Genomic DNA, 27,919 nt, shown 5'->3' with positions numbered 1-27,919 from the left:
AGCTATTAAAAATAAAGGGAAGGCTCATTATTTCTGTTAACAGAAACTGCTATGTTAACCAAAAAGATTACTATGTCAATTTGACTACCGTAGTTTTAGCAGACTACACACAAAAGCTTGTTGTCCTGACTACTACAGACAACTACAGACTGGCATTGTGAGATCAGACAGGTCCAACGTCAGATTAAAGGGGATGAAAGCTTGCTCTCTTGACATCGCACAAACCATCAACTGATGGCGCTTGTAGTGCACCTGCATCAGAGGAAATAAGAGGAAATAACTCTCTGTGCCAGGAGGTGGCAGTAGTGTGCAACCTTAAGAGAACCAGATGCTGAAGCAGCATTGACAAAAAACAAAGCAAAGAGACTCTGCACTACTCTGGTGTTGGTCGCCCCAGATGGACATTCTGAGTTTTGAATGGTATCTTCTAGTTTAAATGTGTGACGGACAGGCATTGGCTCTGGCTTATCTAAGCTTGCTGTTCCTGTATCAGAAGCGGATGAGAGGGGAAAAAAACTAACGATAATGTCCAACAACAGGGCAAACAGCCAACCAGAGAGATCTAACCTCCTCTCTGCCACCCCGTCCGACGTCCGACAGCCGATTGAGCTTGCTTGGTCACCAATGGTCGGTAAGCGACACCTCACTACAACTGACAGCCATGTACACTACACACTGACAGCCAACTGCTCTCCAACAGTAGTCATACTGACGCCAAAGACTGGCCTCCGAGTACTATAATAATGGGTACAACTGCTACTGCATAATTGGAGGGGAATGCGTTTACAATGGGAATATGACATGGCCAAATTTTCGCTGTGTGCAAGCAATGGGGTGTCAGTAGCTTAGGAGGTAGAGCAGCTGTCTGGGAACTGCGAAGGTTCCTGGTTCCCACTCCTCCTGGCCAAATGTCCTTGAGCAATACACTGAAACCCTAACTGCTCCCAATGATGTTGGTAGCCTGTATGGTTTCCTCCATCGTCTGTGTGTGCATTTGTGCGTTAATGTAACGCACATTATAAAGCACTTTGGATAAAGTTACTATAAAAAAGCCAAACATTTACCAAGTACTTACCAAGAGTCTTTAAAAGGCAGTCCCATGCATTTATACTAAATATAATATTGTATCATATCATAATAATAATAACCAGTAAGACTCCCTAATCGGGAGATAAGCAACCGGTAGGTCGCATACACAAACTTTAGAAGGCAATCGTAGCGAATCAGGAGGGAATATGGGAAATGGGACAGATCCATGTTGATGACATGACTTTAGAGAAACGGTGTACCTCTTTGCGTGCTTTTAGGGCAAAATCTGTAGGAGGTTTTGATAGTAACTGCGACCTGACGGTTGCAACAATTATCTAATTATAAATCAGAGTGGGAGACAGGGCATGGTCTTAAACACACCAGTGGGTTCAGCCTGAATAAGCATTAACCATGCTGGTTCCCAAACCTTTTAACTAGAGACCCAAAAGAGAAATTTGATGTCTGCCTGGGACCCAAACTAGTGAAAATAGACGTGCTAACAAAGTGATGCATTGTGAGAATTTACATCTGCTATTTTCACTATTTCTTAAAAAGAACGGGGGGGAAAAAACATTTATGTAATTTCTTTGATTTATCTTTTTCATTATGAAATTCTATTGTTAGATGTTAGCTTTTTTTTCTCATGGCCCATACAAATTGGTCCGTAACCCAAACATGGGCCATCGATCTACACCCTATACTTAGCTGACCAGATTCCCAAGGAGGTGCACAAAATATCTCCTGCAAAAATAGGTGATCTACAAGAGCAGATTGCCAAATGTAGGCCTACACCCCAGAAGAAGGATGCTAGTGTAGTGTTGAAGTGTTTTTTAACAAACCTCCAGGAAGCGAGAGATGTCTCTCTTGTCGTTGACTCCCATGGCGACCACATTCTCGAACATCCAGAAGAAAGGTCTCTCCTCTCCTTCTTTAGGCCTGGCCTCACTCAGCAGGCGGTAGAACTCAAAGAACAGCCGACCTGTACCTTCTGGAAAGATTACCAAATAGGAATAAAAAGAGAAGAAGAGGGAGACAGAGGGGTTATAAGGCCATACCTGTCAACATTAGGCGTCAAAAAGAGAGTCACTCAACAACCCACCCTCGCACTACATACAATACATGGTGTAGAAGTATGTGAAAGTAAAATGACTGCATACCATTCTTAGATTAGCCTACTATTTATTTCCATTTGATGTATTGATGTTGATGTACTGATTGATGTATTGCTTATTGTAAATCGCTCTGGATTAAGAGTGTCTGCTAAATGCTTAAATTGTAAATTGTACCATAACTCACAAAAGATTATGAAAAAAAGAGAGGACTCAAAAGAGAAGAGGGAGACAAAGGGGTTATTAGGCCATACCTGTCAACATTAGGCGTTAAAGAGGATCACTCAACAACCCCACCGCCGCACTACATACGTGTTGTAGAAGTATGTGAAAGTAAAATGACTGCATACCATTCTTAGATTAGCCTACTATTTCTTTCCATTTGATGTATTGATGTTGATGTACTGATTGATGTATTGCTTATTGTAAATCGCCCTGGATTAAGAGCGACCATAATTCACAAAAGATTATGAATAAAAAATACAAAATGTATCAAATATTTATATAATTAAAAGTGCATATCAAGTAAACATTGAGAGAGAATGTGTGTGCGTGCGCGCGTATGCATGCGTGTGTGCGCACATGTGCGTGTGTGTGCATGCATGTACCTGCAGGGTGCGGGTTTGCCAGGCATCAGCGTTGTTTGCTCATGCATTGCACATGAAAAGATTAACCAAACCAAAACCAATTGGGAGCACAGGGGGAGAACGGGTTAAAAAGAGGCTCGGAGTGCAAGGTAAGGATTAGACTCTAATGTAGAGTACAAGTGCATGTGAACGATGTACTGTGTATCTGTGTGTGGTTCTCTAAGGGGCCTTTTCCACCGGCAAAGAACCAGTTCGGGTTATTTCTCCCACATATGGGATGGCATCTTTCTTGGAACTTTGGTTCGTTCTTGCGAACCAGCCGCGAACCAACTTTTACAGATTAGTCCCCGTCCTACCATAGAGGCCCTTCCTGGCAGGGTTGACGATCGACAGGTCGTTGCAGGGGCTCCCACCAATCACCAGGTCGAATGGACCCCACTCTTCAATCTGTGGAGACAACAACACCACCCACTGGTCAGACTGAGCCAATGACTGTGCCACACTAATTGTTCCTAGGCTTTCTCACAGGGGAAAGCCAGGAACAAGGTCCGTGATTCGTGTGTCAAAAATAACACCCATCTGGCGCACTCTGACTGGTCCATCGAAATGGTAAAAGGAAGTGCAAAGACAATACTTGACGATTTCTGTAAATTTGGGATATTGGTTAATTGAATATTGCCACAGACAGCTCCAAGTTTCAATTTCTCTGTTGATTTTGTGTCCTTCATGTGAGAAGCAGTCTCACATGAGAAAGATGGTGCATGATGGTGATTTTGACTGCTTCATGTGAGGGGATACAGCACTGACCAAGTTTGAGCAGGCTGATGGCTTCTTGATCAGGTCACTAATTTATTGATCCATCAACTCCACACAGGAGTGTTTCTACAGCAGTAGACAATTCATTTCAGTAGTAAGGGTCATGGCCCTAAATTCAACTACACACACTTGGATGCACGCGTGTGAACACACACACACATGCAAGCATGCGCTCGCGTGCACACACACACACACACACACACACACACACACACACACACACACACACACACACACACACACACACACACACACACAGTCAAGAGCCTTTCACCTCTTTTTCCTCCTTCCTCCTTCGTGTCCCCCCTTTCCTCTCCAACATATAAAAGACCTATTGAGACCATGTGACTATATTGAGTACAATGACCAGAGAGAAAGATGAATGAAAGAGAAGGCAGAACAGACAGAGAAAGAGAGGGGGGATACACTAAGCCTCTTGCATAACAGCTGAAAAATGTGTGTGTGTGTGTGTGTGTGTGTGTGTGTGTGTGTGTGTGTGTGTGTGTGTGTGTGTGTGCGTGCGTGCGTGCGTGTGTGCGTGCGTGCGTGCGTGCGTGCGTGTGTGTGTGACTAATGAGTGAATGGAGTTCCTGAAGGATTTACTGAAGCTGTGCTTTGTCCTGCAGCCATTACCACATCTCTGCAGCTGGCCTCTAGCTGTGTGTGCGTACGTTCGCGCGTGTGTGCGTGCGTTCATGTGTGTGTGTGCGTGCGTGTGAGTGAATGTGTGCGAGAGAGTGAGAATAATGTGTAAGTTACAGTATAAACTGTAGTATGAACATAATATAACATGACCATAAGCATTGTGTGAGTGTGTGTCATGTGCAATATAGCTAACTATATGCCACTGTAGTGTGTGTGTGTGTGTGTGTGTGTGTATGTGTGCATGTATGGGCTGTGATCAAACTGTAGTGGTATGTGTGTATTGTGTGAATGTTGCAATAACACATTGTCTAAACAAGCAAGAAGAACGCCTAATAGCTAAAATGTACAGTACTGTATGTGTGAGTCAAAGTGAAAGACACACAGAGAAAGAGAGAGAGAGTGAGACACGGAGAGACAGACAGACGGACAGAGAGAGGGACATAGAGAGAGAGAGAGAGAGAGAGAGAGAGAGAGAGAGAGAGAGAGAGAGACGCCCCTCCACACATGAACACCATAGTTGTTTTGATTCCTTCTTGATGGCGTTGTCATTATTCAAGATGTAAGCAAAAAGAGAAGTTATTGGACTCCTTCAAAAACGGCAAGACTAGGGCTTAAGCCCAAACCACACCAATGATTCGCCATGCAACGGGTCATGAAAATAAATGGTCATGAAAATGTTATTCTTTTTCCCAAAATCATCTCGCGGCCCAGATAAGGGGGCCAAAAATGTCACACGCCTGATTTAAACCAAAGTAAGTAAACAAACCAAAGCCCAAAGACTGGTTTTGTCACTAATATAATGTGAGCAGGTGGTCTTTGCTTGTGACAGAGACCCAGCAAAAGAGAGAGAGAGAGAGAGAGAGAGAGAGAGAGAGAGAGAGAGAGAGAGAGAGAGTGTGTGTGTGTGTGTGTGTGTGTGTGTGTGTGTGTGTGTGTGTGTGTGTGTGTGTGTGTGTGTGTGTGTGTGTGTGTGTGTGTGTGTGTGTGTGTGTGTGTGTTGCACGCGCGTGTGTGTGTGTGTGTCACATAGGTAAATGTTTGCACTGCCTGCACTCCCTCAGACACACAGGCACCTGCGCTGTCTGTTAAACAGTCTACTGATGGATAAGAGATAGAGAGAGAGAGAGAGAGAGAGAGAGAGAGAGAGAGAGAGAGAGAGAGAGAGAGAGAGAGAAGTGATGGGGGGTAGACAAGAACACAAGACAAAGAGAACAGAGGAAAAAAAGAGACATCAAAAAGGGGAGAGAGAAAGAGAAAGGTGTGTGTTTATGTGTGTAGGGGGGTACAAGACAAACAGAATGATGTTTCGGTGAAGCCGTGCATTCTGATGAATGGTGTCCACAGACGGAGGAGAGATGAAAGAAAGCTGCCGGAAAAGCAGTAAGCCTCCTATGTTGACTTTACGACTGATGATGAATGTGTTTTGTCGTGAAAAGAGAGGAGAGGACAGATCTCTGTGATGTCATGAATCCCTTGACCTTTACATCCAGCTGAGGTATTCGGGGTGGGCATCGGATTTATGCTACATGACATCTGCTTTAAAGGAGAACAAATCACATCACTCACTATTAATCATATTGAAGTGTGTGTGTGTTGAGTGTTGATGACAGGACTGTATGATAACCCCCCCCCCCCCCCCACCCCCAACACACACACACACGCATGCACACACGCACATACGCATGTCATACATGTCACGCATGTCAATATGATTAATATCTGTTCTCTGGTCTTCCATGTCATATGTAGTTCATTCGAATGTTTTGAATGCTGAAATGGGGCCACTCACTCTGCTACAGTATGTGGAATAGAATACTGTAAATTAATGTTGGGAAATATATCGAAAAAAATATCTCGATATCGAGGTATCAACATGCAAGGTATACATGCAGTATCGATGAAGACGGCGGGAAATTAATTAACAGACACACTATGCATGCACATAGCACATGCAAAAAAGCAGTCCATCTGTAACCAGGTGTGGTTATTTCAATAAAACCATTGTTTGAAAATGGAAATAAGGCATTTCATTTCTTTATTCTATGTGTACTGTGCAATGTGCATGCATGGATATGCTATTCATTATCTGTATTAGACAGGCATTGGACCTAAAGCAGAAAAACATAAAGAACGATATAATGCAATTGTTTTTACTAATATCATGAGTAATATCGATATCGAGGTATTCAACAACGTTATCGAATATCTAAGGTTTTCCTAATATCGCCCAGCCTTACTGTAAATGTACCAACAACAGGTGAACATTTATTTATTCATTATTTGGACCGTGGGAGAACGTTGACTTTTTCACACTTTACCCCACCAAAGTGACATTCTTTAAAACGGTAAAAGCCTGGGGGAGGCAGGGCATGAGAAAAAAGACATAAGACGCACGCACACACAAACACACGCACACACAAACACACGCGCGCGCGCACGCACACACACACACACACACACACACACACACACACACACACACACACACACACACACACACACACACACACACACACACACACACACACACACACACACACACAGAAGTCTTGACTGGCCTAGTTTGAGATGACGCCTTTGGTAAGGCAATCTGACTTGATGTCATTTCCCCCAAAATAAACTGTTGTTAGAGGTTCCATCATTCCTCAACCCTTACGTTTTTCTTGGTGATGTTCCTGACATCATGGACGTACTGGATCTTTCCTTCGTGTCTCACCACACCCACTGAGATGGAGTCCTCGCACACCTCCGACGCCACATACTGGTCCACCTTAAAACCCAGGTCCCTTAAAACCAGGTAGCCTGAAAACACACACGCACGCGCACACACACACACACACACACACACACACACACACACACACACACACACACACACACACACACACACACACACACACACACACACACGGAATACTGGATTTAAGGTATTTTCACACTCACCCGGGGGGATTCACCCCAGTTCAAGTTCAGCTTCCTTTCACATCAGATTTAATAACTTGCCCCAGGGCTTATTCTCAACCCGGGGTCGGCAATGTTGCTTTCACAATTCATATTTTCGGCCCAGGTTGAAGACAGAGCGTTTAGAATTTAGAATCAAAAACCTAATAGATGGACACAAAGTGATACTGTATGGTGCTTCAGTTCACTACTCCACTCCAGAGTTACAGACAGATAGACAGACATTACAACAGCCTTAGAAGAACAAAGGCCAGGGGGGAGACTACATTCAAATAACACTGGGGATTAGGAGCCCAACTGTTACATTCAGTATATAACAACTTCACTTTAAACTTTAAAGTTAAAGTATATAACAACTTAATTCAGGGTCATGCTCAAGCTCCCTCAGCCCTATGTTCCCTCACTGAGGTTATGGTTAGGGTTTGGGTTAGGGTTAGAGTTAGGTATAGTGGTTTAACATTGAGGGAACATAGGGCTGAGGGAACTTGAGCATGACCCCTTAATTCTTGCTGAGCTACTGCCTGCTCATAGCCACCCAGCTACTGCCTGCTCATAGCCACCCATAATGCAGCAGACAATTGCAAGAACACCTTATTCAGTCTCACTCCTTCTAACATGTACATTTTCTCTTTCCCATCTGTTAATCAACCAAAGCCAAAATCCAAATCGCTCTTGACATTTTTATCTAGCCAGCTAGCATTAATATAATTATTAGCAATGTAGCCAGAGAGAGGATTGGTGTATTTGTGAGTGCTATGGTATGGTAACATTCTACACAGTATAATCTTCAGTGTTCATTTATCAATTTGAAGTCAACCCTGTTGTTGTCATTCCTCCCACAGGACAATTTCTTTCACCCCAGGTCAACCATGGTCTCATGCAGGGTAGAAGTCACCACCCGTAGAAAATATCATGTGAAACGGCACAAGTGCTTACCCCAGAGTCACCCTGTGTTGAAAATGTGAGCGTGAAAGCATCTATAGATACACGCACTGTACACACAAGCTGAAATCTTGTGATCTGCAGCAGCACATGGAGAGTTCATGGTTAAGGTCAAGGACTGCTACTGTTAAGTATTAAGAACTTTAATACTTAAAAGTGCAGCAGGTTGACTCACCTGTGGCAATGCCATCGAAGAGGGAGAGGACTCTGATTGGTCGTCTCTGTTCTGCAGGGACTGCTGGGTAGATCTTTGGTTTCTCCTGAGACAGAGGGACAAATACATTATGGTTAATTAACTATTCGTGAACTGCTCCACTAAAAATCTACTGTATATGGATTAAGCTCACTCAATTAATGCTTTGCAAAGTTACTTGACATATCACGCAAAGCCGTCATACTTGATGCCCCCTCTACCATGGTATTCAAACTCAGCAGCTGTTTTCATTATGTTGACAAAAAAAATACTTTTGCTCAGACCAAGGACAGAGGAGAAGGAGGAGATGGTTCTAGGCTTGGAAAGAGTACAGGATACCACAGCAACGCAAAGGAAAATGGAAAAAAAAGTTGTTATTCCAACCAATCATATTATGTGACAGTCTGAGGTCTTCTGAGACCTTTTTTTAAATCACTTTTGCTGTGCTGTGTCGAGTCGAGTGACACTTGTACCAAAAGCATAAAATTATGTTTATTCTCTGCGTTATTATCCACTTAAGACCCATTTTATTATTTGGCTATTAAAAGAACAAGCTGATCTACAAGCTACAAGTTTGTAGATGTGATATTTTCAAAAAGATTGGAAAATGTTTGAAAATCTTCACATGCCAAAAATAGTGATGCCAGGTTGAAAGTGGTTAAATGGCACGAGAATAGATGAGAGAGGGAATATTGTTATGAAGATTCAGACTCATAAACTGGTAAACTGGTAATGACCATGAACCGCGATGAGGCAACTCTCACAAGAGTGTATTCTTTCATCCACATACATTTTTTAGGAATTCATTTCACTTTAATTGATGGGCAACTTAGCTTTTTGCATTTTATTTTGTGGACACAATCCAAGCATGTTCTATTTTATCTTTTGGAGGGAGAGTTTTAGGCAGTCTCTCACCCACATTTCAATATTCTAATGTAAGATTAATGTGAACAGTCCTGTTTACAGCATGTCGATTTATTATTTGAGTCAGCCAAAACGTGAGTGCAAAACGAAGTAATGAGGCTGTCTGTTTGTCTTTCTGTCTTTCTCACCACACATCTGTCCAGCAGAGGGTAATAAAAGCAGCAAAGCAAAGTCTTGAACTGAAACACAAGCACGCATAATGACAAGAATTGACTATGCCCACCTCTCAGTTGCCTCGTTTTAATTATTTCAAGATGAACTCTAAGTAGAGTGTGTTAATACAGTGGGTGATCTCTCTGCTCTTCCATTGACAAACGTAGACCCTAGTATACTGTAGGCCAGGACAGTGCTTCTCAACCTTTTCAGGCCGTGACCCCCAAAATAATCATATTTGAACTGGGGACCCCCCACCCTGACGAGCACTAAGAGCTGAGGAAGTACATTTTGTACAACACGGTTCTATTGTGAAAATAGCCGATCTACATGCTCACAACGCCTCGCGTTGTGAGCATGTAGATCTGCTATTTTCACAATTTCTGCCTCTAATATTTGACAATTTGACCAATGTTTAATTTGTCATTTTAGAGGTATTAAAAAGTCCTTAAATTGACACTTTGGAAATGTGCAGATACCCTCTATAAAAATGTGCAGATACCCTCTATACACTGTATGTTGGTCTGTTTACTGTAGAGTGAGAAAGCAAGGTTGCACATTAAGTTAATCATCTGGGGACCCCCCAAAATAATTTGGGGACGCCCTCCTAGATGAGTGCCATACCTTTGGTCTCCCACACATGAGACCAGTGTTCAAATCCCAGGTGTTACCATTGCAATAATAATTTCTGTCAGGAGAGGACATAAAACCTACGGATTCAGGGTTTCCTGCAGGAAAAAACCTTGGCCAGGGGGGACTCATAACATTTTGCTTAATTAATTAATTAATTAGCTTAATTAAAATGATTTCTTTGATTAATTTGTATTATTAATTCTCATTTTTGCCCTCAAAATATTAAGTGAAGTTAAATAAGAGAAAGAGAAGTTGCTTATAACAAACAAATCAAAACATATTTTGATTTTTGATTAAATCAGTTATCATTTTTGCCCTCAAAATATGAATGTGTTGTTGTGAAAAAGGAGAATACAACTACATTATGCTGTCAATATTCACATTTATCCAACATTGTGTAGCAAAACCAGTTTAGCTACTTTAACCCTGTACATCTGCTATTTTACCAGCTGGTAAATATTTCATGCCGGGCGCATCGCCTGGCTTATAAAGTGCTGCCGGAAACCCTGGGATTGCAGCTTTACTGAAATGAACAGTGTCAGCTTAAAAGTAGTCTCTCGTTTACAGACTTCTGCATTGCTGCAAAAGTGAAAAGAGCGACTGAACTTTTCTTTGACGATGGCTAGCCAGATTGGCTTAACACATCGGACGCCCACGTGGTTTTGACGTCTTAATTTGCTGGTGCCCATGGCAACGCGTCATTTTACCTACCGGCGAGAGTACTGGCGAGAAAAGTAATCCGAGTAAATGTAATCCGAGTATGTCCTGTTTATTTCGTGAAAATCTTTTCTTTCAGTCAGGACCGTTTTTTATCATTTCTAAGCCACAGTGTTTGTGTTACGGCATGTAGAAGAGGCTGCCGTTTTGAGAAAAAAATGAAAAAAGGAAGAGAATCCGGAGAAAACAGCATTTTTGTGCAGCCGCTAAACAGGAAGTCAACGAGACACACAGCACGTCCGGGTGACGTAATTGCGCGCTGCATGTTGGGAAATGGAGTTTGTTTCATCACCGCGGTAGCCAAGTGCAGTAGCTACAGTACAGTATAGTTTACTGTACAACACGTCAAACGCGTCCTGGGCCTCCAGCGACATCAAAGAAATTGACTTGTAGACACCACGTGGGCATCCGATGTGTTAAAAGCAACATAACCACAACACTGTCTCCGTCTCAGCTGTCCTACAGTCTGTCTCCCCAACCCTGTCAACAGGGCTGTGCCGGACAAATCTCCGTCCTGCAGATTGCGGTGTTTGTGTGAAGATTTAATATGAAAACATAACTAAATCAATTAACCAAGCCTAGCGCGGGGCCCTTGCAGGTGCGGGGCCCCGTGCGACCGCACCGTTCGCTCTACCTTTGGCTCGGCCCTGCCTGTCAACCTCTCAGCGTTCCTACTCTTTGTCTCCCCAATATTGTCTGTCTTCCAGCTGTCCTAGTGTCTGTCTCTCAGCTGTCGCTCAGCTGACCTGAAAAAATAAATCTTTGGACACTCCCGGTGAACGTTTTGTGTAATTTGAACATGCAACAAGCACCATTGCGCCACACGGTCTGCTCTTGGTTGTAAAAGATAATTCACTGAATCTGTGAGCTTACATAATGACGCACAAACATTTTCTCCCAAAAAACAAATTCGAAAATGTGAAATGGAAAAAGTACCGTGCTTTATGACTGATTGTTTATGACTTCATTAGCACGGCTAAACCCTGAGGGGAAACCTGATAGTTTAGGAGTGTGAAATCACAATCCAGTAATAAACCACAAACTCTATGCACGCAAAAAGATTATAATAAGAAGAAAGCCCTTAACACAGGGGTCTTCAACAGGGGGTGCAGGACCCCTGGAGGGTCCTCAAGAGTTACTACAGGGGGTACTCCAAATCTTTGTGTAATAGGAACTTATTTTTTCCCCCTTTCTTATATTAACCACTTTTCAGCAAAGAGCTTTGGAGGGGGAAACGAGCAGTGTTGACCGTTCAAGTGGTTAAATAAAACACACGTTAACATGAATCCAAAATACACTGTTGAGCGAAAAGCGGACGAAAAAAGCAGACGCGACCGCGGTTTGCTATACTGCTACAGACCACTAGTTGAGCAACTTACACAGTATAGCTTTAACAAAACATGAACCTGCAGTGTGACTTACAAACTCCTGTCCATTGTCGTTGACGAAGAACTCCTGCAGCTTGAGACTCCAGTCTTGGCGTCGTTTGAGGACTCCATACTGGAGCACAGGCTGACACATGTAGCAGCGCCACGGGTCCAGGTGACGAGCACTGTTAGATGCCCCGGGACCCACCAGAATGTCCAGACAGTCCACACAGAAACATCTGCACACACACACACACACACACACACACACACACACACACACACACACACACACACACACACACACACACACACACACACACACACACACACACACACACACATAATAATTCAAAATGATTTGCTTTGTTCTGTTCGCTTCAAGTTTTTTTTTCAAAAACAGCAGATCTACGCTCACAGCACACTCTGTGCTGCGCTATGTATATAAAAAAAAGAATGGTTAAAGTGGTTACGTGACAAAGATGAGTTCCTGGTCTTAATGGTTTAAAGCAAGGGTCTTCAACAGGGGGTCCGGGACCCCTAGGGGGTCCTCAGAGTTACTACAGGGGGTCCTCCAAATCTTTGTGTGATAGAAAGAAAAAAATCTCCTTTTTAGACAGATTCTTAACCAGATTCTGAGAACGCCAAGGCGTTGTGAGCTTGTAGATCGCCTATTTTTGGCAAAGAGGTTTGGTGTAAAGGGGAGAAGTATTGACAGTTCAAGTTGTTAAATATCTGAAAACACAAATTAATCCAAAATACAATGATGATTGTGCTGTCAAACAATGAAACAATATGGAATCTATGACAAGGTTGTGGGGGTCCCTGCTTCATCTCTCTCTCAACTAAGGGGTCCTTGGCCTGAAAACATTGAAGATCCCTGGTTTAAAGACACACATAAGAGTGAGAAAGATGGAATAATGCAGGGAAAGTGATAGATGAGTGGATAAACATAGGTGACGAACATATTCTCACACCTAGGTCACAATTACGGTGATGAGTTGGGCAACACCTGACCTGACCAAGTGTCAGAACTTTAATGTGACAGGATTGCCTGCTTCACAATTCCAAGCCTATCATAACGCTACAGGCGTTCGCTTGGCTAGCGCCTCGCTTTGGCGTGCCCGAGGCATGTGCGCTTCTGACGGCGCACCTACCTTGTTTTAAATGTTTTTACCGCAGTGTCTACCTATTCAAGGTTTGGAGCGAGATTGCATGTCCACAATCCATTTGTTCATGTGAATCAGGACTATCCTCGCATAGCCAGACTATACCACTGTGTGGACATGATATGAGTCTGGTACTTCTATATGGAAGGAGTCGTCTGATTCCAGGCTAAGACAGGACTAGTGGGAAGTTGCTTTTCAATGTTCCCGCTAGTCCTCCTGTCAGAATGACAAGTAGAGTGCACAAGGTCGCATCAAACATCTGACGTGACAGTAGTTTTTGATCACCTTATCTGAGAGTGAGAATGTTAGGCCAGGGGCCAATTCTGATATCTTCACAAATTGGAACCACCCAAGGTGACCTTCCGTTTTTTACATTTTTGACTTCCTACATGTCTCTAGTGTGACGGCCCTGCCCCTCTCTGCAGGCTAGCCGGCAGTTTAGTGCAGAGCCGTCAGGCTGATTCCGTACACCTGAGTCGGGTGTGGTCGGAGAGTATATAAGAAGCTCTCCTTAAAAAAACAGATGCTTGCAATGGATTCAGAATCATGAAAAACCCTAGTTTGACCCCTCACATGCTACTTAACCCTTCTTGTGCCTATCCCGAACAAGTCCGTCTTTTTCTCAATACAATACAATATTTTTTATGCTATTTTACTTACCCTGAGCTGCTTGTAGAGATGTGGGTGGTCCTGGCTCGTCCTACGCTTCCCAACGACCGAGTCTAGATGGTCCGACGATTGATTCCATTGAGCCCCCCAAAAAAAACTCAATCTATACTGTCGGCGGCGCGACGTATTCCAGGGTGCCGATCCCGATCTAGTCCGGCTTTTTTAATAAAATGAATTAATTAATTGGAGGCCTCAACGATGCCCCGGTCTAATTTTCCATCCAGGCCCGGGGCCGCGATTCTGTTTACATTGGCCCGCGAGAGGGTAACGCCGCCGCATCGCGCCGCCGAATCCAATACAAACTCACATCTTTGGAGCTCATTTTCTCTGAACTGTGTTCTTATGGTAGCGGGAAAGTTTTATTTACGGCTAAATCGCAGAAAATCGATCTTCTAATTGAGTGTTAGCCTATAGCAATCCTGTAGCCATTTTCATCCGGGTCTTTTTCATCACAAACGTGACCACGCACGTCACTGCTACGTGAGTCCCTGTATGTTGCAACGCTCCTCTATGAGAGGGACCCTGGCCACTCAACAGACTTTGGCGCCCCCAAGTGGCCCGGCACAGTATGAGTTAAAGCAGATTAATTTTTTGCTTTTTTCCCCCCTGTATAGTAAAGTTAATGGGACACCGACTCTAGCGGCTGATAACATCAATTTAGCTGTGTCTCAGAAAGGGAACTAGAGACGTGTAGGAAGACAAAAATTTAAAAAACGTACGGTCACCTTGAGTGGTACCAATTTGTGAAGATATCAGAATTGTAGAGGTAAGATATCAGAATTGTAGAGGTGAGAGAAGGAGGGAGAAAAGGATAGATGTGTGTGTGTGTGTGTATGTGTGTGTGTGTGTCTGTGTGTGTGTGTGTGTGTGTGTGTGTGTGTGTGTGTGTGTGTGTGTGTGTGTGTGTGTGTGTGTCTGACCTGCAGCAGTTGGCGTTGCCACACAGCAGCACCTCTCGTCCTCCACAGCAAACTGTACAGTAGGACTGGTACCCGTCATCATCATACATATAGGAGATCTCCAGGTACACATCCTATACACGCACGCACGCACGCACGCACGCACGCACGCACGCACGCACGCACGCACGCACACACACACACACACACACACACACACACACACACACACACACACACACACACACACACACACACACACACACACACACACACACACACACACACACACACACACAGACAACCCTCATAAACAAATGAACAACGTGGAAAGTTGTGCTTAATTTACACTCATTCTAGTCTTACATTTCCTCTTTGTCGTTGGCTTGTAGATCGGCTATTCTCGGAGAGCGGCATCATCAATATGACGAAGAACAAATCAGGCTTTACACGAGTGAGTGGATCACTTTCTCATAGTTTCTCCAGTCTCCACCACTCACTGAGGAGCTACAGAACACTTTTCACATGTTATGTAATACTCCACACGATGAGTAAACAGATTCAGAGTTGTGAAATTGGCACAATTGTGGCCCTTTGATCCCCGAGAGGTAATTGTCTTTTCCCACATATCTAGATTACGGAACATTGCGGAAACAAAATCTTCATTTCAGCTCCTCAAGGCCTGGTCTTGATATGTCGTCCTGCACTCCAGTCCAGCCAAGACTAGACTTGTCTACAACACACAGTATTCAGGAAATACTAAGTATATTATTTACGCAAGTGTGTTCAACGGAGGCAGGGTCTCTTTGGCCCTGTTTATTCCATGCATTAACCACTTAAACCCTATATACTTAGTTAACTTATATACTATACACTCTATACTCATTATTTCCCTTTACACCAAATGTCTTGGACAGAAATATCGGATCTATAAGCTCAAAACGCGCTGCATAGCAACATGTGAGCTTCAATATTGTCTATTTTCCATAGGGTTCTCATAAAATCCACTGAGTTTATAAACTCTATAGTTGAGTGATTTTGGTCACTGGACAGTGGGACAACTATCTTCATTTGGGTGTTCGCCTATTTGCACAAAATGGCACGAATGCTGTCAATCGCAGACAGTATACACATACTATGGAAAAGTACAGAATACTAATTACACAGTTGTACTAATAACAGTTGTACAGTAGGTAATCCGAGATTGAGCAACTACATGGTCTATTTCTTGACTAAAATCTACAGATTGTTTACAGTCAAGCTGTCAAAGACACACAGAGAGAGTGTGTGTTTTTCTTCTCCTCCCTCCTGTCAGCTCTCCTTCCCCGAGCGACTGATTGTGGAGCTCCCGTCTGACAAGAAATGGGCTAAATGAAAAGCAGTTTCTTGACTCAAAGACCAACCAGGGGCTTGTTTTGTTTGCAGGCACAGAAAATGTGCATAGGGAATCTTTACAACAGTAATGTGAAATTAAAACAATCAACAAATAAAGAGAATCAACAATAAAATCAACAATCTAAATTGACAGGCCCTTTTACAAAAGCAAGTAATAACACAAAATGACAACAGAAACCAAATGACACCCGCTTAACATGCCTGGACAGTGTCCAGATATGCATTTACACCTGGAATTACAACATCCTTGGAGACTGAAATCCAATCTACCCCTCTCTAAGATCTCTCCACACTTATTGTAATTTGTTCATCACATTTACAGCCTTTGAAAAGGAAGGGAAGAGTTTTGGATTACAGTAGCTGCTTTTATCTAACTCATTTCCTAAACCGAATTATATGCATGGTGAATTGATAAGGCTGAAAATAAGAGTTAGTGCTATGGCCTGGTGTGTGTCTAGAGAATCTGTAAAAGAAGGATTAAGTTTAAAATGTGTTTGTCAAAGCGTGCATACATCTGATCCCTGAAAAGATGATACTGAATGTACCAGCTATGATGCCGCTCAAAACGACCAGTAGAGTTCACTTAAGTTCAACTTAAAGCTGCAATACGTAACATTGATGTCTTATTCAGTGTTAGTTATAATGTATTAACACAGTGTTTCTCAATCTTTTTTGGCTTGAGTACCGTAACCCCCCTAGCTGATTTTTGAATCCCAAGTACCCCTTTACCCGACAACAACATTTTCCCAACTGCAATTAAAACCATAACTAGCGGTATATGATAAACCCCCTTTTCAAGAATATAACATCACACCAAATAAAAAAGGGAGTTAGAGTTTCAACACTGTGGCCATAACATTTCAGTCCAGTTTTCACTTTCACTTGAACTTACACTCAAACACATACCAGTTGCCCGGTACCATGTAATTTGGGTTGGCAACTATCAGGCTCACAAAAAGTGTCATCGTTAAACATAACAGAAAATGTTGTTTCTACTTCTAATTCAATTGTAGTTAATTATGAATAATAGTATCATGAGTTATGCTTCTATTTGTCTTTTTGGGGGTATTATATTGAGTACCCCCTGCAGTACCTCCGCGTACCCCTAGGAGTACACGTACCCCCATTTGAGAAACACTGTATTAACATACTCTATCATACAAATTGGCAGAAATAATGATTTATTCACAAACAAAAGTTATGGATTGCAGCTTTACTCTTCTGGTTTTAAAACAATTATTAAGGTGATTTACAAAAGCACACAGACAACAGCGTAACCAAACTTGTGTGTCAATGTCATGAGGAAATGTATTTGTACTTCTAAAGAAAGTTAGTCAAATTAGTATTAACCACAAGTAAGCAGTTAAGAATAGCAGTAGTAGCAGTAGTAGTAGTAGCAGTAGTAGTACTTAGGGCTGGGCACAGTAGTGAAAAAATAAATAAATACAAAATATATATAGGCTTTACAGAGCATGCGAGCGGAGCGGGGACATTTTATTTTTTGAGAACGAGCAAGTTTTAAAACGGCAGAGAAGCTAGGACCGCCTGCCGCTCCATGCCGCTCTGCTCTGGGCCGCTTACCACATGTTTCATGATGTTTGTGACATGAAGCTCGGGCACGGGAGCAGCAGTAGTAGCCTTGTAGAGCAGCAGCGTTCAACTGTATCCATAATCCACACGAGTATTTATAAAACTAAAAAAACTATAATAGGCTTAACAGAGCATACAAGCGGAGCAGGTGGACTAAAAACTAAACTAGCGCTAGTTTCTGCAAGTCAGCTGACCAGTGATGTAATGTAACTAAGTACATTTACTCAAGTGCAATTTTGATGTACTTTTACTTTATTGGAGTATTTCCAATTGTCAATACTTTTACTTCTACTTCTACTCCACTACATGGCCGATCTACAAGCTCAACGGGCGACGCCTTTTACTTCTAGCAGAGTATTTTTATGTTGAGTACTTTTTCCACCACTGTCGCTAACTGCATTTGCAGGCTAGTGCTGCTGCAGGAACGTTTGTGCTCCGTCGGCGGTCTTACAACCGTTTCTGTCAAGTCTGTTAACTAAAAACCGTCTACAATATGTTTCTATCACCACTCAATCAATGCGATTTGAGACGTGACTCACGTCTCATGATCTGGTTTGGTCACAGCGTACATTGTCTGAGAAAGCCCAGTAGCCTACGTTACTATAGTAACCCGACACTGCACAGATCTTCAAGCTCAGAACGCGTTGCGGACGCGACGTGTTGCGAGCTTGTAGATCTGCTACTTTCGAAGCGAGACCCTCTGTGCTGTACAGGGAAGTATAACTCGGGCTTATAGGACTGTGGAGTGGCGAATTTTGGGAAGATGACAGGAATATTTTGGCTTATCGCCGAACCCTAATTAATAGATATGGGGTTGTGGTAATTACCGCAATACCGTCAGTAATGGGAAGACGAAAACCGCAGAAACAAAATGACGACACCGACCCAGCCCTAGTAGTACTACAGTATGACTCAATCACTGATAGTAAAAGTAAATAAAAACAGAATGGGAAAAAAATGGTTAAATGTTCTTACTTTGCAGCTTTGGCACAAGCCTCCTTCAAACAGTGGGTGGAAGGTTGCTGCTCTCATCTTACCACAGGAGAGGCAGAACTCTGCCAACACACACACACACACACACACACACACACACACACGCACAAAACAATCATTAATCATCAGTTTGAATTGTGCTAGTAAATTATATAAAACGTTGATCATAGGCAGACACACGTACATGTACTAATCAACAGTTTTACAATTATTTACAGTATAAACACACACACACACACACGCGCACGCACGCACGCGCACAAACACACACGCACACGCACACGCACACACACACACACACACACACACACACACACACACACAGACAGAACACACAGAACACATGTACAGTACCTTCTATACTTCTTTTATTCTTCAAAACTTCATTCACCATTTGTTCTAAAAGAGAGAGAGAGAGAGAGAGAGAGAGAGAGAGAGAGAGAGAGAGAGAGAGAGAGAGAGAGAGAGTCAAGTCAAGACAGGATGGGACCGGAAGCACATGTAGGAGGGATATTGTGCTCATGTTACTCAATCCCAGTGATACTCCCCACTATTTGGGTTTCTATCACCTGTTTTTGATTCGTCATTGTCGGACAGAAACCTCGTATCTCAAAGTTTCAAATTAATTACAGCCCTACTTCATCATACAATAGTGTCACACAAAATAAGTGATGTGAGGTGCTGTGTGCTGATAATGATAAATACAAATACAAAACGAAAGGTTTTGGACATACAAGGTTTCCACCCGACAACAACGATATATTGATTTTGCACAATTAAAAGTAGATATTGATCAACATCACAGCATCTATCGGTGGCGAGGTGCCTTGCCCTCACCACCATCTTGAGGACATCATCATTGTCTTGACATCTGGCACTACCGTAGACCACACAAAAATACATTAAACAACTGTCCAATATATACCAGATGTGTTATCTCAACAAATTTGACTAAATGGCAACTGATGCATTTACCACATGGCATGAAAATCCCATCACCAAAATATTCTTTGCGCTTGCTTCAACTTGAGCAGAACATCAGATAGGTACGACTTGAGGCAGAATTTTAATGACAACTTGTGGCAGACTCACTCCTTGATTCCAGGATATGAATCACAGACTTTATTGCCAAGTATGAAGTTCATCCATATACTGTACGTGTACTTGGCACTGACAGTGGTAATTGGTTGCATTCTGTAGCACTCCGGGAGTCCTGTGAACTACAGTAAGTGTTTTTCAACGTACCTCTACTGAAGCTCTCCTCTGGAGCAGATTTGCTCTTACAAAGGCTGACTCGTGGCCTCTTTGCGCTGGGGAAATACTCTGGCAGAGACACATCTAGAACCTGAGGGTCCAATACTGCACTCTCTAGATAAAAACATACACAATACATAAATGATGATGATCATTAGTAGCAGTAGCAACAGCAGCAGTATAGTACAGTATAAGCAACCATATTAGGTCTAGTAGTAGTAGTAGTAGTAGTAGTAGTAGTAGTAGTAGTAGCAGCAGCAGCATAGTAATGTGGTTGTTACTAAGCAGCAGTGGCAAATGAAGAAAAATAAACAGAAGAAAAACAATTGACATTATACCGGTATATCTCTATCTATCTATCTATCTATCTATCTATCTATCTATCTATCTATCTATCTATCTATATATATATATATATATATATATATATATATATATATATTAAAAATATTGCAAGCCGTTAGGAATTTTCTATGGCTAAAACATGACATTGATCCGTGTCATTATTAACACCGCCTTAGACAAGCTACAGTATGAATCATCTTCTGCCATTGGCCATTTGGCTGGCATCGTTACCCGTGGTAGTCAAAACCACCCACACATACGTTGTTCAACTTGCAACATGAGACATGGTTCTATCTCATTCCCTAACTCTTCTCTCACCCTCTCTCCTCCAATTCAATATGCTTCATTGGTATGAATCCCTCTGACGCTCTCTCTCCTCATCTATCTAAAAACCCATGAAAACCTGTATATTTTGATTTGATATCCTAGTTGAACATTTCTTTGCTTACTTAAGAGCTGGAGAGATGGAGAGACTCCTGTTACTGAACATACACTCTCTATAGCAATGAATGCTATGTCAACACAGAGCTTTAAGCTTTTAGCAAAAATCTGTTTGTTTTAACCAAAAGATATCATTTACTTACAACACCTTTAGGCTTACAGATTTATTCTAGTTAACACGTTTTATGTTTGGTCATCATCCTTGACTGGAAAGCACTTTGCGTCAACTCCTGTTGACATGTCTGAGCTGTTATCTTTTCTCTTCTCTCACGTCAATCCAGAGACAACTGTATTCTCTCTAGAATGCTCTCTATATTTTCAGCACTCCGCGAACCCAGTGACCAGTGGGTTAGTGGCTTGGCTCCTACGCTGACCTGCGGCGTTTTGCGTGGGTTTGAGTCCGTCCCGTCCCTTGGGCAAGAAGCCACCGTTGGCCCAGTCCAGCATGGGTTTGACCTGGTCCTCCGGGTTGTCAGAGTCACATGGAGGAAAGGTCTTCTCAGCACGAATACTGGCCATCTGAGATGGAGGGAGAAGAGAGAGAGAGCAGAGGGCGTCATTTCAGGAAAACATGTAAATAAATAGAGGGTGTAAAAAAAAAAGTCACTACTTAAGCCCAAAAAGCCCTGGTCTATAATATTATGTCTGCTGAAGACAGCATGAGGGATGGAGGGAAGGAGGAGAAGAGGTAGTGAGTGATGGCTGTTGACTTTAGGCACACAGAGAATCCCTGGCGAGCAGAAAGAAAAACACACTACCGACACACTCAGACGCCTGTCTGTCTGTCTGTCTGTCTGTCTGTCTGTCTGTCTGTCTGTCTGTCTGTCAGATGTATTTCTACAGATAGACAGACAGACAGACAGACAGACAGACATATGTGCGATTATCTGTGTTTATCTGTGTCTAATACAGCGGAATACATATACGTACACTCGTACAAGTGTCCTCCTTGCAAAAAGTTTTAAAAAAAATCAAACCTCGGTTCGAAGTGGAGCGGTGAATCTGAGCAGCTTGCTAAATGCCTAAACTGTAAACTGTAAACTGTGCCTGTGAGTGAGTGGTGAGTGTGCCTGGCCTGCACAAAACAGCGCTCCTCCTTTAACTAGTGTGTTGTGTGTGGCCACTCAAGGTATTGCCAGGCTACGGACACGGCCAGCCAGCCACCCAGACAGCCACCCAGCCAGCCACCCAGCCACATACCCACGGACATACCTGTCTATTGGGAGCGCTTTCACCGCTCCAAAAAAGAAGAGAGAGAGAGAGAGAGAGAGAGAGAGAGAGAGAGAGAGAGAGAGAGAGAGAGAGAGAGAGAGAGAGAGAGAGAGAGAGAGAGAGTGTGTGTGTGTGTGTGTGTGTGTGTGTGTGTGTGTGTGTGTGTGTGTGTGTGTGTGTGTGTGTGTGTGTGTGTGTGTGTGTGTGTGTGTGTGTGTGTGTGTGTGTGAGAGAGAGCTGCAGGGTTTGATGGAAAGAGATTGACATCAGACAAGTACGGACAATGTCCATGTCTGTATATTTATCTGTCTATTGAGCTGTCCTGTCTGTCAGGCTGTGCTTGAATGTCTGTCTGACTATCAGCCTGAATGACTGTGGTCTGTGCACTGTCACACTGTCAGAGTGAAAGGGAAAGTGCACAATGGACAGACGCTACTAGAGAGAGAAGATTTCAAGGGAATAACGTGAATAACGGAGTAACGTGTTTACAGCACTTGGCATTTGTTTGCAGCCGTACACACACACACACACACACACACACACACACACACACACACACACACACACACACACACACACACACACACACACACACACACACACACACACACACGCTGAGACATAATAGGACATGTGTGCAGATATTCTTCCAGTGAACCAGTGATTTTGTTGGCAGCGAAATTACCTGGTATGTTGTTTGCACAACACTCTCCCACACGCCCACTTCCCTCTCCTCTACTACCAATCTCTTCTCCTCCCTCCCTCCTCTTCCCCTTCTTTTCCTATGAACCCCTTTGTTTTTCCTCCTCCCCTTACTAATCTCTTCTTGTCCTCATCATTATTTTGTTCCTCCTTTGCCTGTCAGTGCTCAGGAACACTCTCATCAAAGTAGATTTATGTTATGTTGTCATTTATGTTATGTGCATGTCAGCTTTATGGTCCTGTTGCATTGTATTCAGTAGGATCCATGGTGTGATATATACTGTATGTCAGTGATTCTCAACCTGTTTAACTGTTTATGGACCTCCAGTTTGATAATGCATCAAACCACAGACCTCCACTTGAAACGATTTTGTATCTCTGACACCCCAATCTACAAAGTAAAGTGTACACATGTCTCAGAGTATACAAATGTGCACATTCTTGGAGTTGCAGACTCATAAAGCCTAATGCATACTATGGCAAAACAGGTGAAACAGGCCAAAAGGGATTTCAACTGACAACATTTTGGCCCCAGAATGTGACTCACCTCCAGTGCCTGAAAGATGGCTCTGCGGTATGAAGCAAGCTTAGTGTAGGAAGCCTGGCTGAAGAACTTAGGAAAGGCTGTAATGGAATCCAACTTGTCAGCTGAAACCTGGAGAGGAAAGTAGAGGAGAAAGTAGAGGTGAATATAGGTATAGGTGTATAGATAGTTTTATCATGACTTTTTAACAGCCTTCCCAAGGACTACAGATTGAAATTAGCTTCTGGCTAAGGGCCGATGCATACTCCACTTTTAGAGACACATTTATTTAGGTTCGGCTCTGTCCAAACTACAATATGGCGTCATTCAGAGGGTTCCGTCATTAATCCGGCTGTTCAGTGCTGCCGAGATTTTGTGACTCCCCGCACCGAACCGAAATATATTCGGCTCTAAAGGTGGAGTATGCTTCGGCCCTTACTCTAGCTCTGAAAACTGACATGTTGATTAATGCACACTGTCCCTAGTAAGTAAGTAAGTAAGTAAACCAGTAAGACTCCCTAATCGGGAGATAAGCGACCGTTGGTCGCTTATCTCCACAAATAGGCCAAAAGTTTGTTTTAGACATACGGGCAGTTGACAGTTTGCCATGGTTACTCATTGAAGTTGAATCTCCATATATGGAGATAACCTACGCATCACACTAAGTCTGACCTCACCAGCCCATATTTGGGCATGAGCAACTTATGTCTCCATATATGGAGATATGATGACATCACACAGTCCTCAGCCGATGATGTGGCGTGATGTCATACAATACACAAACGAGTCCTACAGTATAAAGGGGCAATTCTTGCCAGGAAAGAAGCATTTCTTCGACTCAGACCTTATCGCCAGGGTTGGCTTATAGCAGCTGTCGGTAAGACCATATATGGATTCTGTTAGTGTGGTTCTCCTAACAGGGCATCATCTGGGATACCATCCCTTTTATGCCCATATATGGAGATCCCTAACAGAATCCCTTTCATGCCCATATATGGAGATCCCTAACAGAATCCCTTTTATGCCCATATATGGAGATCCCTAACAGCATCCCTTTTATGCCCATATATGGAGATCACTAACATAATCCCTTTTATGCCCATATATGGAGATCCCTAACAGAATCCCTTTTATGCCCATATATGGAGATCCCTAACAGAATCCCTTTTATGCCCATATATGGAGATCCCTAACAGAATCCCTTTTATGCCCATATATGGAGATCCCTAACAGAATCCCTTTTATGCCCATATATGGAGATCCCTAACAGAATCCCTTGTATGCCCATATATGGAGATCCCTAACAGAATCCCTTTTATGCCCATATATGGAGATCCCTAACAGAATCCCTTTTATGCCCATATATTATGGAGAAATCCCTGCTCTGAGTATCTGACATCAGTGTGATGTCACCTGTTTATGCCCATATATGGAGATCCCTGCTCTGTGTATCTGGTTGCTATGGTAAACAGTTGGTTGCTAGGGTAAAAAAACATGGTTGCTATGGTAAACAGTTGGTTGCTAGGGTAAACAGTTGGTTGCTAGGGTAAAACCATGGTTGCTAAGGTGGTTGCTAACGTACACTAACAAACCAGCAACAACAGACTGTTGCCACAGCAACGTACAGAAAGTTTGTGTACACATGTGGTGTGATGTCATACTGATGCGGAGATATGAGCAGGGCAAAGGTGTGACGTGTGACGTGCGTGTGACGGACGGACGGCCGGTGGAGGTTTTCATAGTAAACTGCTCCCTGACGGTCGCAATAAATGAATAAATACAAGATACAACACAAGACTGTGTTTCCATTTTATTCCTCTATCCCTCCCTCCGTCTTCACCTCTGGTTCTCAACTTTCTTTCTTTTTTTTTTTATAGCTCTGGACCACTACCGCTAGCATATTTCAAACAATCCTCCAGGACCACTCCCTACAGCTACAGCATATCCCATGGACCACCTGTAATTATGTCATGGACCTCTAGTGGGCCCACAGACCACAAGTGCTCTGTCCTTCCTTACCTCTGAGAACTTGCCGTCCCCGAACCACTGCAGCCACCTCATGCCGTGCGTGGCCTGCCGCTTCCCTGTGGCGCGCCAGGTCACCACAATGCCCGGCCACCAGGAGAAACCTTTGATCTTTCCCCACACCAGCTCTCCGATCCCGAACCCTTTGTTGTCCTGGAGATACAGCAGACACACAAAAAATTTTAGTGGTTCTCCAGAATTATATGTAAGCCATTTACCATGAGGGGGAGTGGGTTTTTGGCTGATTTACCAGTGTTTCAGGGTTATGGCCTATTTACCACTGTTTAAAACCAATCAGAATCCAGTATTTGAACATGTGACTAGAAAAAGTGGTATAAGTAGTATTTGTCCGCGAACAATCATCTCAAAATCTGTTTTTCTAGGGACACCCAGAAGCAAAGATTTGAGTTACAGAAGTTGCTTAAAAAATGTATATATTCAAAGTTTTGCACACATCGTCATGGTTTTTTGAAAATAGCAGATCTACCAGCTCATAGTGCGGCACTCAGTGCCATGCTATGAGCTTATATATCTGCCATTTTTGAATAGCTAAATGAAAAATACAAAATAAAATAATGGTTAAAGTGGTTAAAAATAAAAGTTACACAGATGCAGGTCTAAATGGGTTAACCCCACCCCGCAGCAGTTCACTCCTCCTCACTCCTCCTCACTCCTCACAACAAACATACCAAGATAACTGGCCCCCCTGGAGTTGGTAACAGTTTGTCATTTAAATAATGTTAAATGTAAGCAATAGAGTGCTCTACTGTACATCTGATCTGTAAGGTGCAGTATACAGTATGAAATATCTCTTCCTGGCTCGGCTGCAAATTACTTGCGTTCTTCAGCCCCTAATGTATTCAAACCTTGGCACCACTGGAGAATGGTGTCAAAGGGAGTGGGAGGAAACTACTATATCACAACTATGATAATCTTCTAACCACGATGAAATGGAATGTTCTTTTTTTTCCCTTCACATTATCATATCAATGTGTCTGCTTCATGACTCACTGAACTGTTTCCAAATCAAACAAATTAAATGCAATTTATTGTTGTTCACACTCTTTCATAAACGTGGATTTTAATTGGAAGTAAAACTAGGTTGAGGAGCAGTCATTTGTGCAACACAGCAAATACTAGAGTGATGAACTTGTAGGTTCATCAGCCAGATTCTCTTGGGTTTGCTGCACAAACAAAACAATTGCCAACTGGCACAGGTGGATATTTTCTGTCTGTAGTCAAATGTTTGATGTAAAGTCATAGACTGTTTTAAAAATATTGATCTACTAATTTTGTTTAACCATTTAAAATCTAATATTTATACTTTGTTACTAGAGTCCCCCCAGGGTGTATATATCAAGCCCCCTCCTGTTTTCACTCTACACAAAATCTTTTAAAAATAATAGCAGAACCACAAGCTCACAATGCATCGCAACACTGAATATCAGTTTCACCACTCAGCCGATACCATACAATACACAGTTGATAATACATATCAAAGATTGTAAAAAATCTACCACAACGGTACTGTGTAGTGTGTACTGTACACAACTCTGTCATAACAAAGCATACATATTTAATACCAAGGTAAAATCTACCGCTGAAGTATTTGTGCCAATACACATCGCCCAAAAAGTCTTTAAGTCATGGTTGGTAAAGATACAAGTATCTGAACCATACACACACAAACGCTCGCATTGAGAAGCATTTGAAGAAACCTTCAAAAGAGCCTCTTTCACTAAATAATATTAAACATTTTATTTGTTTTATGTGATTGTTTTCACCTATAATGCACAAAATAGGGACGCCAGGTTGAGAGTTGTTAAGTAATCCCCAGCAGATGGGATGGAATGTTAAAAGTTAAAGAGCAGTACGAGGGTGAATGCCATTAGTCTTGGTAATGAATTCAAACTAGCACAGCTAATGGATGTCTCAGACTTCAGCCGCTGCTGTGTAAACACACAAATATACACCCACACATGCTCATACCTGCAGCTATACACACAGCTATACACACAGCTATACACACATACATGCATTTCCAAGGGAGGTTAAGCATATGTGCATACATAAGCACGCACGCACGCACGCACGCACGCACGCACGCACGCACGCACGCACGCACGCACGCACACACACACACACACACACACACACACACACACACACACACACACACACACACACACACACACACAAACACACAAACACACAAACACACAAACACACACAGTAAGATCCATTAGGCTTTGTTACAGACACTTTTAATCATCTCTAAATACACATACTTATCTCTTTACACACTTGCACGCAGACATGCACAGCATTGCATGCATTCATGCACGCACACACACACACGCACACGCACACACACACACACACTCTCTCTCTCCCTCACACACACAAACACACAGGCACACGTGCACACACACACACATGCCCAGCTGTGACCGGTGGTCACCATGACCTGAAAGAAACTATTGATAGAGAGCAAATACAGCCAGACTCTGTGTGTGTGTGTGTGTGTGTGTATGGGGAGGGTGTGTGTGTGTGTGTGGGGGGGGCGCACGCACTCGCACATGCGTGTGAGTGCGTACGCGTGTGCATGTTTGAACCCACCTGCACC

The 27,919-nt window shown here is 42.9% G+C and overlaps 1 protein-coding gene across 1 annotated transcript in view; it reads right to left on the bottom strand.

Moving 5' to 3' along the window:
• dnmt3bb.1 (DNA (cytosine-5-)-methyltransferase 3 beta, duplicate b.1) overlaps positions 1-27,919 on the bottom strand; it is a 55,811-nt gene that overhangs the window by 4,738 nt on the left and 23,154 nt on the right. Inside the window, exons 6-17 of the mRNA XM_080733019.1 lie at positions 25,288-25,446; positions 23,293-23,400; positions 21,206-21,350; positions 20,037-20,159; positions 19,146-19,190; positions 18,774-18,853; positions 14,835-14,947; positions 12,132-12,315; positions 8,265-8,349; positions 6,843-6,988; positions 3,082-3,172; positions 1,869-2,017 (exon numbers count right to left, since the gene is read on the bottom strand). Coding sequence (XP_080589145.1) covers positions 1,869-2,017; positions 3,082-3,172; positions 6,843-6,988; positions 8,265-8,349; positions 12,132-12,315; positions 14,835-14,947; positions 18,774-18,853; positions 19,146-19,190; positions 20,037-20,159; positions 21,206-21,350; positions 23,293-23,400; positions 25,288-25,446 — 1,428 coding nt within the window. The remainder of the gene's footprint in view (positions 1-1,868; positions 2,018-3,081; positions 3,173-6,842; positions 6,989-8,264; positions 8,350-12,131; positions 12,316-14,834; positions 14,948-18,773; positions 18,854-19,145; positions 19,191-20,036; positions 20,160-21,205; positions 21,351-23,292; positions 23,401-25,287; positions 25,447-27,919) is intronic.

Source organism: Nannobrachium achirus (assembly GCF_963921795.1).
Source record: "Nannobrachium achirus genome assembly, chromosome: 9".
NCBI classification, from domain to species: Eukaryota; Metazoa; Chordata; class Actinopteri; order Myctophiformes; family Myctophidae; genus Nannobrachium; species Nannobrachium achirus.
This window is presented reverse-complemented; position numbering and strand designations above follow the sequence as displayed.